Below are 18,176 nucleotides of genomic sequence, written 5' to 3' on the forward strand. Positions count from 1 at the left end.
AAAAATTGTGCTACCCCCATCCCCCTTCATTCAGTCTCTGTCTCAAGCCCGTCAAAAAAAGCCCAGTTTCTTCCAGCACCCTAAACTTTAAAAACTGTCACTCCTCTACCCTCTGGGTCTTCACCCACTCCTCTGGAACCCATGGCCGGTGCAGGATTATTAGTTGCCCTAGGTAAACTTTATACCATTATACTCACCTTCATCCCACCCTCTCCACACACAGTTAAAAAGTATGCATTTATAACAGATTTTAACTGAAAAAGAATATTCAAAGTACAGTCTTCTAAAGTAAAAAATATCACATGCAAAAAATGCCCTTGGAAAGCATATGGCATTAGGGCTACTGTTACCTCTGTAACCAATCATTGTTTGTTTGTTGAATTATAACTATGAATGTCACTTTGTAAACCGTTGTGATCTACACATGGAATGACAGTATATAAAACGTCTAAATAAATAATGCATGTTGGGTGTGGGCTTGACCTTCAGAAAGCCATGAGTAAATTACAATTAAAATATAATAAACTTCCCACACCAAAACAGCAGTAACTGCCATCACTTAAAACACCAATACACCTCCTATTAAGGAAACAGAAAAAACCAAGCTGCTATACATTCCTACATGCTAATAGAATACCTCTCCTCAGTCACATATGCAGAACACAATCAGACCCTCACCAAATACAGAACAAAGAAACCATAAAGTATAAATAGAAACATGCAGGCAAAAACTGAACTGGAAATCACAAGTGGTCAAAAAAGTTTAAAAAATTTTAAACTAGTAAGGATAAAATAATTCATACTCTCCATATCTGGAAACTTTTGATTTCCAGTCACCCTAAGATTGTCAAGGATTAGTGGGAGAGGGATGCACAAAATTTCTCCTCTCTCTCATATAGATATGTATATTCACATACACATGCACTTTCTCCCTCACACCACACATACATACATGTTCTCTTACATATGCATTCTCACAGAAACATGCACACATTCTCATACAAACACTCCCTCCTACATACATATGCTCACATACACGCTCCCTCTTACATACACACACAAGATCCCTCTCTCTCACACACACACACACACGCTCACAGATGCTCCCTTCTCTCACACACACATGCTCAAACACAAATACATGCTCAGATGCACACATGAAGAGAACACTTGTGCTTTTAAATCACAACCTTTCCTGGTATTAATTGTAGAGTTTACTGCTCAAAAAGAACTTCCTACTATTTAGACTTACTCCATCATCCCTAGAACTTGGTTTCTGCACCTACCTCAGTGCTCTCTCTCATGCACACACAAACACGCTTCCTCTCACATACACACACATGTTCCTTCTCTCATACACATGCTCAGACACACACACACTTTCTTTCACACACATATGCTTAGACATACAAGGTTCTCTCATGCTCACACATATCATCTCCATCTCTAATACACACAAATGCCTCTCCCAGCACCCTGGCCCCCCAGGTTGTGAACTGCCTGGTGGGTTGGGATCCACAGGGCGGCCCTGCAGCAACCTCATCTCAGTCGCGTGGTGGGTTGGGAACAGTCATGTGGCTCAATAGCTCCCTCAAATCAGCCATGCACCATCAGCTCAGCCGCACAGTGGGTTGGAAAACGCTGCGTAGCTTGGAACTGCCAGTCTCATGGCATTGCTCTTTCTGGCCATCTGGCAGTGACCTCCTCCTCATCTCAGCCACCTGGTGGATTGAGGTCCTGTGGCCACAGCATTCTTATCTTGGTCGCACCCAGGGGCCTTCACTTGAGTTAGGCCCCCAGGCCACCGCCCCCTCCAGGCTACTGCCCTGTGCAAGTTCATGGCTTGCACAATGGGTTGTGCCGGCCCTACTGATAAATCTAGTGAGATTAAAATATAGTCCTGAACTCCATTCATGTCTTTTCGCAAATCATTCATCAGAGCTAATAAAGCAATTTCAGGGCTGTGTCCCATCTGAAAGCCAGATAGTCCTGATGTCAGGATACTGAAATCAGTTAAGTAATTGCTGCTTAGTTGCCCTTTCAATCAAATTCCTAATAAACAATAGATGTGAAATGAGATGGAATCCTAACAAATCTGTGTAGTCCATAAACGTTTAAAAACTGGAAAAAGAATAGCCTCCAATTGTGCAGGAAAACAGTCTTTCTTTAGGGCGCTATCTATAATGGACTATAGTAGAATTTAGTCTCAGGTGTAAATACAAGCTTTTTCATATTGTCCCACCAGAGATCAAACACTGTTCATGAGGGGACAAAATTATATTTATTCCCGGTCCAAACAAATCAGGAGGAAAGTGGGTTATAAATCATAAAACTGATATTCTTACCAAAAGTTATTAAATTCAAATCGCTAGAGTACTGGATTGATGGGGGATGTAACTGCTTCTTTCTTTATCCTTTTATTTCTCAGACTTTAAAGTTTTACTTTTCTATTGATAAATAATGCTGAGGAAGGTTATTTTGCAATGTTGCTTGCAGAGACTTAGAGTAGACTTAGTAATATAACACACTAATATAGGAATGGCACACAAAAATACCAAATGGTCCATTCAGTCTGCTCAGCAAGCCACTCTGTGCATGTTGCCCCCATTTTACTGTTAGGCTGGTCTAGCTGTTCCTATGCTGTTTATTGATTTTGTTCTATTCCTCTGATAGCTACATTTTTAATTGTTAAACAGTTTGGTTAGCAAAATTATTATTTTTAGTATGTCTATCTGTATTAGTTTGTCACTGTTTTTTGTTCAATTATGTACGTAATTTTATTAAGTAAACCACTGATTTTCTTCATTTCAGCAATATATCAAATGGAATTAAATAATTGACCTCTCTTAACACTATCAAGTGAAGTGTCAATTGGAATCAAATGTGAAATCATATTTACATTTGCATAGACAATTTATATTTTGTAGAATCTACAAGTACATTAGCATAACATAATATATTGTAATTGATTATTTAAGTAGAAAAATGTAGATCACTCTTCCTTATAATGGATACCATATTTACTCTATTTGCTTGTTAAAATAATTTGTGACTCAGAGTTCCTGCAAATATTTTAGGCAAGCCAATGGCCTCAAATGTATATAATTAATGTTACATTGGTAGTTTTGCTCTTCCCTTGTTTGTATTTATTAATTATATTTATTTATTTATTTATTTTATTATTTTCTATACCAGCTTTCACGACCAGAGGTTGCATCAAGTCGGTTTACATTTAACAAGTTGTGCATTGAATATAGAACTAGAGGTATTGAACTGGTGCGGAAAATAATAGTGTTACTATGTTATTACCTATTAAAACTAATTTCTAAACTGGCCAACAGCTTTCATTTAGGATTCTACTTTTATATCTCCCAATTTCTTACCTGTTGAACATATCTGTCTGTTGTTTTCCACATGTAATAATACTCAATTATACTTGTTAAAGACTTCCAGGGTAGCTAATCAAATAAAGGGAAAAAAACAAGTTAGCATTGAATATTGAAGACAATCAGAATAAATGAAAAATTCAATTGTTTACTTTATTTTACCAGAATTTTTCAAACTACAAGAGAAACTTTCAGTTTTGCAAATTATGTTAAAATGTCTGAAGCAATCAGAAGGAATGAGTAGTGTGGCAGTCATCATCAAGAATCCATCAAAAGTGAATGTCATGAATAATCATTATGTATAGTGGCAGATATTTTCAATATCCAAACATGGTTTACTTAGACTTTTAGAATATCAATCATCACAAATATAGTTGAAGTATCTGAGTCCCCTGACACATACGTGCTTCATGGACATGATGCACCAGGAGGGACAAATCACTAAAATCAAGAAAATATAAAATTGTGTAAGAAACAAAGATTCCTTTTAACAATTAATCACTGCATTCACCAGGAAAAAAAGACAATAAGTAAATATACTTGCTTTCATCAACATACGGCGTCTGTATATATATCACTGTGTACAGCTTCAAAGCAAACGGAAGCAATGCCAGAAAAGGTATACATATTGTTTCAAAAGCGCGCCAAACTAGTCACATGACCACAAATCACCAATCGGAAAAATAGAAAATTAAGCCAATCACGATCAAATATCTTGAACAATGTAATCTTCATACATATATGTACATGAAATGTAAGAATATATTTCAAACAGCATGATCTTCATAAAAATAGCTTGCACTGCAGAAATAGTGACTTCAAATATCACTTTTCTTCTATATGTAGAAATAGGTAAAGGTAGAAAAATCAAATATCTACTGTACATATGAAAACTGGGGAGGAAGGATTCAGCATAGGTAATAACATAGTAACACTGGACTCATGATTCAGACCAGCAGGATTCAAAAATCGAAAATAAGAAATACAATACTGTTCTATTCACAACACATCAAAACAGTCCTATCAATCAATCAAAGAGATAAACCAATCACAAAACATGCACCACGTTCACGAAGCACATACATTTCGAAGGAATCAGCTATTTAAATTACATCTGTAATAATTTATGATCAAAAGTCTAAATAAGCCATGTTTGAATATTGAAAATATCTGCGACTATACATGATTATGATTCACACATTCACTTTTGATGGACTCTTAATGACTGCCGCACTACTCATTGCTTTCTGATTGATATCTATGTGGTGCAGCCTTCCCCCCTTGTCCTATTAAAATGTGTGAAGCAACCAATATCAATGATGGGTCATTAAAAGTGCATCTGTGTATCACAGATGTGCTGATAGGGCATCCACCTCAGGGTAGATGCATGTATGATTCTCAAGTACAAAATCAAAAAGCACTCTAGGATACAGTTTAGCTGAAAGGTTTTATCAAAATTCAAGAAAAGCACAGTTGTAACAGGTGCTCTCCGAGGATAGCAGGATGGCGGTGAAACAACTCGTTCCTTGAATCCTTGCAGTCCTCATGCATGGGTGACATCATCCAATGGAGCTCGGCACAGAAAAAATATATATCAAAGTTTCAAGAACTTTGACAGCCTCACTGGGTACGCCCATGCATACCATTGTGTCTATGCAGGGTTCATTCAACCTTGTTTTAGCACAGAAAAATTTTGGAAAACCAACTCCATGGGGAGGTGAGTCGTTTTCATGTGGACTGACATCCTGCTGTCCAAGGAGAACACCTATTACAGGTAAGCAACTCTGCTTTCTCAGAGGACAAGTAGGATGACAGTCCTCCCACATGGGTAATCCCTACCTACAGGCTGCCCCCAATGAAAAAAGGAGCAAAGCCAAAACCCATACCAATGGGCACAACATTTTTGTTGGCAACAGGCCTCTCCTCTCAGTGGGAGCACTGAGGAGGGGATTATCTTGCTGGTGGCTGAAGAGGATTGGTAAGTATTGCTTTGGGAAATTTTAGAACTTTTGGGGAAAGGTAAACTATTGGGGTTTATTGGGGTGTGTGTGTGCTTCTTAAAAAAAAAAATGCTAGACAAAAGGTAGGAAAAAACAGAGTTTGTGTGCATTTGTCTTTCCCTCCCACCCACCCCTAGCTCATCATTTCATTTTAGGCAGGAGGCACTTTCAGATTAAAAATCAATCAGCCTTTTATCTAAAACACAGGATTGCCCTGGCCTTATAGAGTTTAATTATCCAGTTGCAGCTCACTACCAGATTAACAGTGAATACACCAATAAATTTAAAGGACTCAGTTACACATTCCTACTCCCTTAGCAACCTAAACTTAAGATGAAGGGAGCAATCCAGCAGCAGGGGGGAGGGGGGCATTCAGTCTTTCGCATCAAATGTCACATGTTTGATTTTTTTACCTGCCGGTCAGAGGTTGTTATGTGTGCACCCAGTGCAAAGAGCTCCTGGCTCTCAGAGATCGAGTCCCATCTCTGGTGGCTAGAGTGACAGACCTGGAGGAGCTGAGGTAGACAAAGAGGTATATAGATCAGACCTTCAACAACAAAGTAGTCCCAATTCCAGTCTGGCAGCCCTGGTGCTGTCTTGGAGGAGGAAGGTCTCCTGATTGGACAGCATGAACCTAGTGCAGCAGGAAATGATCCTGTAGCAAGGACCTGCTCTCCAGGTGCTGCACTGCCCAGGACGGAAGGGTTAGAACAGCCGTCATAGTTGGTTATTCAATTACTAGGAATTTAGACAGCTGACAGCCTGGTGGGCATGAGGATTGCCTGGTAATATGCCTACCTAGTGTGAAGGTGGCGGACCTCATGTGTCACCTAGATAGGATTTTAGACAGTGCTGGGGAGGAGTCTGCTATTGTGATACATGTGGGCATCAATGACATAAGAAGGTGGGAGGGAGATTCTGGAAGCCAAATTTAGGCTCTTAGGTAGAAAGCTGAAATCCAGAATCTCCAAGGTAGGATTCTCTGAAATTCTCCCTGTTCCATGCGCAGGTCCCCAGAGGCAGGAAGAGCTCGAGTCTCAATGCGTGGAAAAGACAATGGGGCAAGGAAGAAAGATTCAGTTTTGCAAGGAACTGGGGAACCTTTTGTGGAAGGGGGAGTCTTTTCTGAAGGGATGGGATCCATCTTAACCATGATGGAACCAGGGTGCTGGCACAAAGGAGATAAAGCAGCTTTTAAACTAAATCAAAGGGGAAAGCAGACAGTAGCTCAGCAGCGCATGGTTCGGAGGGAAATATCTTTGAAGGATACTAATGAAGTAGAATTAGGGCATACCAATAGAGAAGTTCCAATAATAAGAAAAGTAGTCAAAGTGCTAAGCGATTCCAGTTTATCCTTGTCAACAGAAAATCAGATTGTTAATACAAACAAAACACACACTTTGAAATGTTTGTATGCTAATGCCAGAAGTCTAAAAAGTGGTTATTCCTTTGATTTTAGACATTTTACAGGACGGCTTGCTTAAGGGTTTTGTCCCTTAATACCTTGAAGGTTCAAAATGCAGCACCTGCTTGTTACAGGAGAAGAATCAATGGAGGACCTTTGTCTTCCCATCTGGACTTGTTCTCTTTCTTGCAGGATTTTAACTTTTTGACTGCTGCGTACTCTTTCCATGCAGCTGCTTACTTTGAAGACAGTTTATCTGGTAGCAATCTGTTCAGTTCGTCGAGCCTGGATCTGCAGGCCCTTTCCTGCAGTGAGCCTTTTCTCCATGTGACTCTGGGTGCATTTCAGCTTTGGACTTTGCCTTCCTTTTTGCCCAAAGTGGTTTCAGACTTTCATTTGAATCAGTCCATTTCTCTGCCTGCCTTGGACAGGGACAGAAATGTCTCCCTTTTGCACTCCTTGGACATCGAGCATCATTTACTATACTATTTGGAGGTGACTAAGACTGTTTGGAGGTCTGATCACCTGTTTGTGCTCCATGATGGAAGTAAGCAGGGAGCACCAGCGATGTGGGCAACAATTGCCCACTGGGTTAAGGAGATCATTATGGCAGCCTTTGTGGATGCTGAGATGCTTTACCGAAGCAGATTAGACTGCATTCCATGAGGCCTCAGGAGGTAGCGTGAGCGGAGCTTTGTTTGTTGTCACCTGCTGAAATTTTGCCAAGTGGCGACATGGTCATCTTTGCAGACCTTCTCCAAGCATTGCTGCTTGATGTTAGGGCTAGAGAGGACGTTGCTTTTGCACGGACAGTTTTGACTGGGTTGCTAGCAGTCTCTGACCCTTTTCAGGATTAGCTTTTGCACATCCCACTCATTGGGACTGACCTACCTGAATGCTTAGGAAGGAGAAAGTACTACCTACCTTATAATTTCCTTTCCTTTAGTGAAGGGTAGCTCAATCCCAGACCCATCCTTGGCTGCCGTATTTGGATTTTGTGGTTAGCCTTCTTAGGGCGAGTGATGCAGAGTATGATTCCTGCTCTTCGTCGATAACTAGTAAGTGGCTTCTCTAGCTCTTTGTTTGCTGGATATGTTCCTTTTTTTGGCTGAGTTCAGTGTTTGTTGGTTGAGAAACACAAATGGTTGCCTGTTGCTAACAATGTTCAAGTTTAATCAGGTTTGTCCACAGTTTGGCTTTTCCAGAGAATACTGCCGGGCTGATGTCAGGGTGGATTATATACCGCCCTGTGACATCACCTTTTGTTCCATCTCCATCTGCTGGCAGAGATGCATAACCCACTCGTTGGAGTTGACCTACCCTTCACTAAAGGAAAGGAATTATCAGGTAAGTAGTAATTTCTCATTCAGCTCAGGTGTCACTAAAAGGACTGTTGCTGGCTGGCAAGAGTACCAATGGGGGGTGGGATTGATACTACCCCATTTTAGACATCTGGCATTCAGCAAAACTGAAAGTGAGCAAGGCCATGGGACCAGATGAGTTGCATCCTAGGTTACTAAGAGAGCTCAGAGATGTCTTTATGGATCTGCTGAAGGACCTATTCAATAGATCATTGGGGACAGCACTGATACTGCAAGATTGGAAAAGGGCAATTGTGGTCCCACTTCACATAAGTGGTAGAAGAGAGGAGGCTGGTAACCATGGACTGGTTATCTTTATCTCAGTGGGAAAATTAATGGAGACTCTGCTGTGAACTGTCTACAATAATCTAATCACCAACTATGATGGTCGACCTAACCCTTCCCTCCTGGGCAGTAGCCCTGGGTGATACATCCTCAGTGCGAGAGGACAAGCATCACCTGAAGAGCAAGTCCTTGCTTTAGGATCACTTCCTGTTGCACTAGGTTGATGCTCTCCGACCAGGAGACCTTCCTCCTGCAAGGCAGCACCAGGGCTGCCAGACTGGAGTTGGGACTTGGCTACTATGTCCCTGAAGGTGTCAAGCTGATGAAATTTAATGTGGACAAGTGCAAGGTGTTGTATATAGGGAAAAATAACCCTTGCTGTTGTTACACGACGTTAGGTTCCATATTAGGAGCTACCACCCAGGAAAAAGATCTAGGCATCATAGTGGATAATACTTTAAAATTGTCGGCTCAGTGTGCTGCAGCAGTCAAAAAAGCAAATAGAATGTTAAGAATTATTAGGAAGGGAATGAATAGTAGAACGGAAAATGTCATAATGCCTCTGTATCGCTCCATGGTGAGACCGCACCTTGCATACTGTGTACAATTCTGGTCGCCGCATCTCAAAAAAGATATAGTTGTGATGGAGAAGGTACAGAGAAGGGCAACCAAAATGATAAAGGGGATGGAACAGCTCCCCTATGAGGAAAGGCTGAAGAGGTTAGGGCTGTTCAGCTTGGAGAAGAGCGGCTGAGGGGGGATATGATAGAGGTCTTTAAGATCATGAGAGGTCTTGAATGAGTAGATGTGACTCGGTTATTTACACTTTCGAATAATAGAAGGACTAGGGGGCATTCCATGAAGTTAGCAAGTAGCACATTTAAGACTAATCGGAGAAAATTCTTTTTCACTCAACGCACAATAGAGCTCTGGAATTTGTTGCCAGAGGATGTGGTTAGTGCAGTTAGTGTAGCTGGGTTCAAAAAAGGTTTGGATAAGTTCTTGGAGGAGAAGTCCATTAATGGCTATTAATCAATTATACTTAGGGAATAGCCACTGCTATTAATTGCATCAGTAGCATGGGATCTTCTCAGTGTTTGGGTAATTGCCAGGTTCTTGTGGCCTGGTTTTGGCCTCTGTTGGAAACAGGATGCTGGACTTGATGGACCCTTGGGGTCTGACCCATCATGGCAATTTCTTATGTTCTTAAGCCAGTAGGGGGCAGGCGGGTGCAAGGTAGAAGGTTTGCCTATTGTGCCTAATACCCTTACACTGACCTTGACTGGAGAAAGAGCAGAGAAGGGTGACAAAAAACTCCTGGGAGGGCTGAAGCTTGCTCTTGGAAAAGTTCACTATCCACCCGAGAGAGGCAAGGAGCACCAAGACGCGATCCACAGCCCGCCGGCAAGAGGTCTCCGACTTGGTCCTGATGAGCCAATCGTCCAGATAGGGATGGACGAGAATTCCCTCCCAGCGCAAGGCCGCCGCTACTACTACCATGACCTTCGTGAAGGTGCGAGGAGCGGTCGTGAGGCCGAAGGGGAGAGCTCGAAACTGGAAGTCCTGGTTGCGAATGTGGAATCGGAGATACTTCTGATAGTCGCGGTGAATGGGAATATGAAAATAAGCTTCTGCGAGATAGAGGGAAGCAAGGAACTCTCCGGGGCGGACCGCCGCAATGACCGCCCACAGGGTTTCCATGCGGAAGTGGGGGATCTTGAGAGCCCGATTGACCCTCTTGAGGTCCAATATTGGGCGGAAGGACCTGTCCTTTTGGGGCAGGGTGAAGTAAATAGAATACTGGCCGGCGCCAATTTCCCTTTCCGGGACTGGGACCACCACTCCCAGATCCAGAAGCTTGGAGAGAGTCTGGACCACCGCGTCCCTCTTGGCCCGGCCGCAAGGCGAGAAAAGAAAGAGATCTGGAAGCTCCCTGACGAGGTCGAAAGCGTACCCGTCTCTGAAAATGTCGAGGACCCACTGATCCGACGTGATCTTGACCCATTCCTCGAAGAACAGGGAGAGGCTTCCGCTGAGGTAAGGAACCGAGGAATGGGTCGGCTGAACTTCATTGCGTGGCAGGTTTAGCGGTGGCACGCACGGGCTGGCCCTCGCGAAAGGGCCGTGTGCCACGAAAGGACTGCGACCAGGACTGCGCACGAGAAGACCCCCCTCGCAGAACCGCCCCGCCCCCGAGGAGCAAAGTGACGCTGGCCCCTGAAGCGAGAGCGAGAGGCCGCGAAGGATCCGGAAGACTTAGGGCGGTCCTCAGGGAGCTTATGGACCTTGTTGTCAGCCAAGGAGTCCATAAGTTTCTCGAGATCCTCGCCAAAGAGCACCTTACCTTTGAAGGGCAGCGTTCCCAGCCGGGTCTTCGAGGACTGATCAGCCGACCAGTGGCGTAGCCAAAGGAGCCTCCGGGCCGCCACTGCCGAAACCATCGCCTTCGCCTGGACACGGACCAGATCGTAGAGGGCGTCCGATACGTAAGCGGTTACTGCCTCCAGACGTTCGGCTTGTTCTGCCTCACCTGGCGGAAGCTCCCAGGCACAGAGTAACTGTTGGGGGGGGCGAGGGAAGGTCAGATCCCCCTCTTGGGCACCCGCAGGGGCCAAATCAAAAAAGTCTGGCCCCCCAGCCCTAGGGAGCACTGAAATCGGCCCCGTTGAGAAATCCAAGATGGCGGCCGTTCCCGGGCTCTGCCGACCCGGGAAAGGCCTAGCCATGCCAGGAGGAGTGGAGCCCCGGGCTAAATTTGCTTGTCCTGCCGAGGAGGGACCTTCCCCACCCGGCAGGCAAGCAGTGCAGAGGCCCTGCCGCGAAAAACGCGAAGAGGGCAGCCCACAAGAAAGGCAGGCTGCCAGCCGGGACATAGCTAAGCCACGGCTGAAGAAAAAAAAGCTGGAAAAAAAAGCTTGATTGACAGCCTGCACAGCAGGAGAGAGCAGGCGGGAAACCTGCTGCCTTCTGCTTCTCTGGCTGCCGGTTCTAGCCCTACTCTGACCAGAAAAAAATAAAAAAAGCTGGTCAACTGCTGCAAATAAGTTAGAGGTAGGTGAGTACCTGCAACTTATTGAAAGTTTGAAACTTTTAAACTCCTTTTTTTTTTTTTTTTTACTGAGCGCAGCAGCGGGTTAAAAAACCCTCTCGGCAGCCAGAGGGGGAACGAGGCCCGGAGAGCGTCGGTCCCCACACCTGGAAGCGTCCACGGACTCAGAACTATGCAGGGAACCCCCTCCTGCAAAAGGGGCAAAGCCCCCCTGAGCCGGGCAAGAGCTGGGAGACGGACGTCTCCCACACAAAAACAGTAAAAACACTAAAAGAAGGCAAAATTTCCTTCATAGATTTTTTCCTTTGTTTCTAAAACTAGCGGGAATCAAAAGAACTACTTGCTTGAGCCGAAAAAGAAAGAAGAGGCTGACTAGCCTACAGCAAAGAACCGAAGGGGAGATGCTGCACCTGCTGGAGACAGACGAATACTGAAGGGGTTTAGGATAGGCTCTGTCCTGATATAGGGCATCCTTCAAGTTTTAGTCTGTCTCCACCTGCTGGAAAGGAGGCACAATCCACTGTCTGGACTGATCCGGGTACGTACAGGAACATACAGTTTTCCATACTGATATAGACACATCCCCCGACCTACTAGAATGGAAGCCTGCCAAAGGCTGTTTGAAACACATGAGCCTTTAACTGCTTTCAAAAAAAATAAAATGTTATCCAAGGCCTGCATTGTTGTAGATGTGATCAGAGAATGAAAGAAGAGTCCAAGAGGATTGAAGTTATAGGCTGAAGGCACATGGAAGACAGCAGTGTTATTTACAATGATCGAGAAAGATGGCCAAGTGGAGAAAGTTTTAGAATGAAGACTAAGGATTTCTGTTTCGTCCATATTGAGCTTGAGGTGACAGTGAGATATCCAAGAATCAACACTGGAAAAGTAGGCTGCAATTTGAGATTGAGAGCTCAAAGAGGTAGATCTTGGAATCGTCCGCATAAAAGGTGGCATTGGAGTCCATGGGAGGAGATTAGTTTACCCAGGGAAAGGGTATAGAGCATAGATTCACAAATCTGTCCTGGAGAATCCCAAGCCAGTCATATTTTCAGAACATCCATAATGAATATGCATGAGATAAAATTGCATGCAATGGCAGCATTGTATGCAAATTTCTCTGTAGAGAGAGAAGAGGACCCAGGACAGAGCCCTGAGGTACACCAACTGATAGTATGATGGTGGTAGAAGAGGCTTTACCTTAGGAAACACAAAATGCACCAGGAAAGGTAAAAGGAGAACCAGGATAGAAATGAATCACAAAGCCCATGGGAGAACAGGGTGCTGAGAAGCAGGTGGTTATCAACAGTATCAAAAGCAGTCGATAGGTCAAGCAAGATAAGGATGGAGTAGAGCCCTCTGGCTTTGGCCATGATGAGATCATTGGAGACCTTGATAAGGGCTGTTTTGGAGAAGTATAGAGGGTGAAATCCAGACTGAAGTGGAGCAAAGATATCCTGAGATTAAAGTAGTTTTAAATATATTATCACTGACTAGACTAGTTTTCAGAACTATACACAATTAACCAGAAGCAAATAAATTAAATCTGATTCACAATTCAGTATGCTGTTTTGAGAATTCCCTCAGTTTTCACCAGGATTTCTTACAGTAATATCCTGGAGGTTACTCTAATTCATGGAGATTCTAGGTCAATACTAGAAAGATGGGGTTTGCATGTCTAGGCACTGAAGCCTTGTCTGATGCATATAAAAGTTCCAGCTCTGCTTTGCCTACCCTGTAGAACTCCACACACAGCATTCCTAGGGTATTCTACCTCCATAGATACCCATTCCTGCCACTATCATGGGAATATAGTATTTACCTAAGAAGGTGTCAGCAAGCCTGACGTTATATGTCTTTAACATATACACTAACCGGTCTGTTCAATCATCCACCTTCATCATCCTTTAATGCTTCAAAATTAATTTTTTGATTTTTTCTTATTATTTAAAATAGTCCTCCATCCATAATATCAAAATGACTCGGACTCTTAACAGTCATGCATCGCATGACTGTTAAGAGTCCGAGTCATTTTGATATTATGGATGGAGGACTATTTTAAATAATAAGAAAAAATCAAAAAAATTAATTTTGAAGCATTAAAGGATTTTGAAGGTGGATGATTGAACAGACTGGTTAGTGTCTATGTAAAAGACATATAATGTCAGGCTTGCTGACACCGTCTTAGGCTATAAATTTAAAATATTTTGGTTTCCACATTTTTGCGATTTGATTTATTGTTGTAGTTGACCACTGACTCTCTTTGTGTAAGTAATATAGTATTTACCCCACATACTTGGAAAGTGACTTCATGATACGAAACTCTGCTCATTCCCCTCTTTTCCTGTCCTGTAGAAGGATTTCTGACTTCAGTCTTGTAAACAGCCATGCTATATACCAAGTAAAGGTCACATATGTGAATACATGAGTGATTTCTATTACCCATTTATTCTGCCTCTTTTTGGGAACCTGCTGGTTCTTGGCATAAAGATGGTCAGTTTTGCTACAGGAACACAGGCGAACGTCGTTTAAATGTCCGAGATGCCACCCTAGTATTGGCACTCAACATTATAAATAGGAAGTTATCCCTTAGTTAGTCCTTCCAGGCAAAGTGTTTGCCTAGCAGATCCTCCTGCCAGCTCTGGTAGGTTTCCATGTTTTCACTGGCACAAATTAGGCATATAAAGCAGAGGAAAGAATGCTGTAAAACAAGAGGTCATAGTATGAGGGTCCAGAGGAGCACACTCAGGAGCAACACCACAAAATATTTCTTCACAGAAAGAGTGGTGGATGCATGACATAGATCCCTGGTGAAAGCAGGGGAGACAAAAACAGTAACGGAATTCCGAAGTATAAGAAAAGCACAGAGAACCCCTAGTGGCAAAAGGATGAGGGGACAGTCAGAGACGGCTGGGGTTTATGACATTGCGCTGGGAATGGTGTAGAGAGACTAGATGGGCCTAAATGGTCCTTATCTGCTGTCATGTTTTGTGGTATTAACAGAAACAGGGTTGGGAGGTACAGCATTGCAAACAATTCCCTCTTTACTCCCTCAAATGCAGAGATGAGAAGAGAGGTAATAATGAACAAGACAAAAACCATAGAAACTTAGATAAAAAGGACAAAGAATGGAAGCACAACCTAATGTAGTGATTTTCAAGGGCCATAAGCATGTCAGGTTTTCAGGATACCTCTAATGAATATGTATGAGATAGCAGTGCATACAATTGAAGCAACGTGCATGCAAATTTCTCTCATGCATAGTAGGGATATCTCAAAAATCTGACCTGTTTGCAGCCCTCGAGGACTGGAAGTGAAAGTACCTTGTGCAATGTTTTTGACAGAAAACAAAACAGAAATATTTTAAATGAATACATACCACTGACCTAATGGATGTTGCAAGCCATGGGGTTGCCAGATTGGTACCAGTAGGCTATACCTCTCCAGATACCAGCTGGATAGGTGCCAGCAGGTTGGTGGTGGCTGGGTACCATCCAGTAGGTTCACAGGGATGTGGGGGGGTGCCAATATTTGAGCAACAGACTTGATAGTTTTAGTGGCTATTTGGTTTATTACAGGCCTTGGTAGTGGGGTGTGGGGAGGAAGGGTCCGAGTACTCAATATCACACCTGGACTAAACCATCACTACTCAATCAATGATCTTATTAATGAATTTGTACCATACTCAATTGGCACTTGTTAGATTGTACGATAACCTACCTATACATACCTTATTTTGTGCCTATTTGTAAACCGTTGCGATGGTACATAACTTAGCGACGGTATAGAAAAGTTTTTAAATAAATAAATAAATAAAATACTATATTAAGTATGGGATCTGGTGTGCTCATCTACCCAATATGGTAAAGAAGTAGTTACAACCATAAACAGCAGTGGTATGACTGCATCAAGTTTCCAAGGCGGCATTTGGGTAACCTGCATACAGTGGTAGTTACAATCCTAATAGCAGTGGCATGACAGCTTCTTGAGACTGAAACATATTTGTACACAAATACCTTAAGCTTAATAGTAAAAACATAATAATGTGCTGAATCAAAGTGCTGAAGATTTCAGCTCATTTAGCTTTTTATCAGACTATGTTAATGCTTAAATGTAACTTATTTCATATTCATTTTCCATATACATTTATAATACATACATACAACTGATAAAAGGCAATTAACATTAACTTAATTTGCATTGTATAATGTTCAGATTTTGAGCAAATGTGTCCATAGTAATATGTGCTTTATCTTTGGCTCTGACATATTCTCAAACACTTAAAATACTTACAAAATCTTGTTGTATATCAGTGAAGTCTTTTCCGTATTTTTCTAGTGCTTCCTCAAAGAGATTTGCCTCCGAGGCTGACCATTCCTCCATCTCATCCCTGCACAGTACTGGCCCACCCTGTGGCACCAATGCAGATATCGCCTTGGAAATATCATAAACATTCTTGTGCAAAGTGTCCATAGCATGAAACTAAACAGTAGAGAAGGGGAAAATATCCTTTGTCAACCTATACCATGTTAGATGTTCACAAAAGGAATCTCTTGCAATAAAAATGAAAACTAGAATCTACAAAAGTAAGTGTCATCTTATCACTAATTGAGAATCAGATGTTATCTTGAACAGAGCACACAGCGTGTTTGCTTGCTTTTCACGCCAAGGAATAGGAAGGTCACACTATAAACTGAAGCCGATGCTACACATCACTGGCTATATCTCCTACTGTTCAAAACTATATGGTAAACGACCACAAGGTTCCCAAATGATTGACTAATTAAATGAACAGGCCATAGAAAAGGTATTTCAGTAAACAAGCCAAGACCGGTACAAATAAAGGTGAAATTACTTCTTACCTGAATAATTTCCTTTCCTTGAATATAGTCAGACCAGTCCAGATGGACAGGTTTTCCATGCCAACCAACAGATGCAGACAGAGATCAACAGCTCCCTGATGTCACTTCTTATATACTTTTGTGCTGACACCGGCCTGCCAGTATTTCTGTATTAAGCTAACTAATTTAACCATATTATCAAATCTTTCCTCTTTTACTTTTTTTTTTTTTTTAAACCAATGGACTTCCAGAAGATTAAGGAATCAGAGGCAATGGAAACAATTCCAACAGTAACATAAGAAAACACCTACTAGGAGCATTCATCCATCAAGTTACTCACTCCACTTAGTTACCTGTAAAAATATCATCTGCAAGGCACAGAAGGTAGGAAGACAGAAGATGCCAGCAGCATAAGGAGAGTCCTGGACTGGTTTAACTGTATTCAAGGAAAGGAAATTATCAAGTGAAAAATTTTACCTTCCTCTTCCATCCAGTTAGACCAGGATGTACCCAACCTACTCTCTAATACGATAGGATGCTGCCTGAGCTCCTCGCAAAACCGAAGGAGGTTGCTTTTCTAACTCTGACATCCAGATGGTAATGCTTAGAGAAGTATGCAATAAAGACTAAGTTGCAACCTTACAAATCTTCCAATGAGAGACCAAGTGCACCTCTTCCCATGAAGTAGCCTGTGCCCTTGTGGAATGAATTTGTATCTACTTCGGCAATGGTGTACCTGAGTCCACATAAGCTGCTGTAATCACCTCTTTAATCCAGCGCACTACCATAACCATTGGAGCCGCTTCATCTTTTTGCATGCCCCCATACAGGAGAAAAAGATGATCAGATCTCCTGAAAGCACTAGTTACCCTGAGGTATCTTAAAAGATGTCTTTTCTTGAAATTTAAGATTTTTTTTGAACATAAACGAACTTCCGACCCAAAACTTGGGCTGCATCATCAATAAACAACAAATCCAAACAGCTATCAATCCATATAAAACAGAGAATTACATATATCCCTTGGACTGCTTAATCTCCATAACCTATTTCCTATAACTCCCTCCACATCCCCTCATGGTAAACATAAAAATATATAATATACTGTATAACTGTACAGAACATTGAGAGAACATCTAAGTAGACAAGGATGATACTCCTTCCATCCTCTCAAGTAACAGTAGAGTTTCACATTCAAATGGCAGGTGGCTTCGTGTAAGAATAAGAGAGCTGGGAACCCATGTCCACCAAAATCGTATATTTTGCCAAAGTATAGCAAATGTTGCTTACCTGATGTAACAGGTGTTCTCACAGGACAGCAGGATGTTAGTCCTCACAAATGGGTGACATCGAGGATGGAGCCCAACCACGGAAAACTTCTGTCAAAGTTTCTGGAACTTTGACTGGCCCCTACTGGGCATGCCCAGCACGGCACCAACCCTGCAGCCAGCAGGGGTCTCCCTTCAGTCTTGTTTCAAAGCTACAGGCAGTGCCGAAAAAATAAAATAAGAAAAAACGAGCCCAACACCACGGGGCGGCGGGCGGGTTTCATGAGGACTAACATCCTGCTGTCCTGTGAGAACACCTGTTACATCAGGTAAGCAACATTTGCTTTCTCACAGGACAAGCAGGATGGTTGTCCTCACAAATGGGTGAGTACCGAGCTGAGGATGTCCTGACTTGCACCAAATGCACCCAATGACGTGCAACAGGCACTACAACTGGGGTGGAATTTGGTAAAGGGCATCCGCACCCTACCGGGAAGGTGGAAGGGTGTTGGTACATCACGTTGGAAAAAGGTTACGCAAGACAGATTGGCCGAAGATGGAGTCCTGTCTTCCAGCTTTGTCC

The 18,176-nt window shown here is 42.6% G+C and overlaps 1 protein-coding gene across 11 annotated transcripts in view; it reads right to left on the minus strand.

Moving 5' to 3' along the window:
• Positions 1–18,176, minus strand: part of MTA1 (metastasis associated 1) — an 885,916-nt gene that overhangs the window by 449,391 nt on the left and 418,349 nt on the right. For 7 of the 11 annotated variants that reach the window (XM_029598824.1, XM_029598817.1, XM_029598815.1 and 4 more), the window contains 3 exons: positions 15,780–15,968; positions 5,800–5,901; positions 3,384–3,458 (listed from right to left, as the gene is read on the minus strand). In XM_029598824.1, coding sequence (XP_029454684.1) covers positions 3,384–3,458; positions 5,800–5,901; positions 15,780–15,968 — 366 coding nt within the window. The remainder of the gene's footprint in view (positions 1–3,383; positions 3,459–5,799; positions 5,902–15,779; positions 15,969–18,176) is intronic. The other 4 variants (XM_029598818.1, XM_029598822.1, XM_029598819.1 and 1 more) reach the window with 1 other exon arrangement.

The sequence above is a fragment of the Rhinatrema bivittatum genome, chromosome 4, assembly GCF_901001135.1.
Source record: "Rhinatrema bivittatum chromosome 4, aRhiBiv1.1, whole genome shotgun sequence".
Taxonomy (NCBI): domain Eukaryota; kingdom Metazoa; phylum Chordata; class Amphibia; order Gymnophiona; family Rhinatrematidae; genus Rhinatrema; species Rhinatrema bivittatum.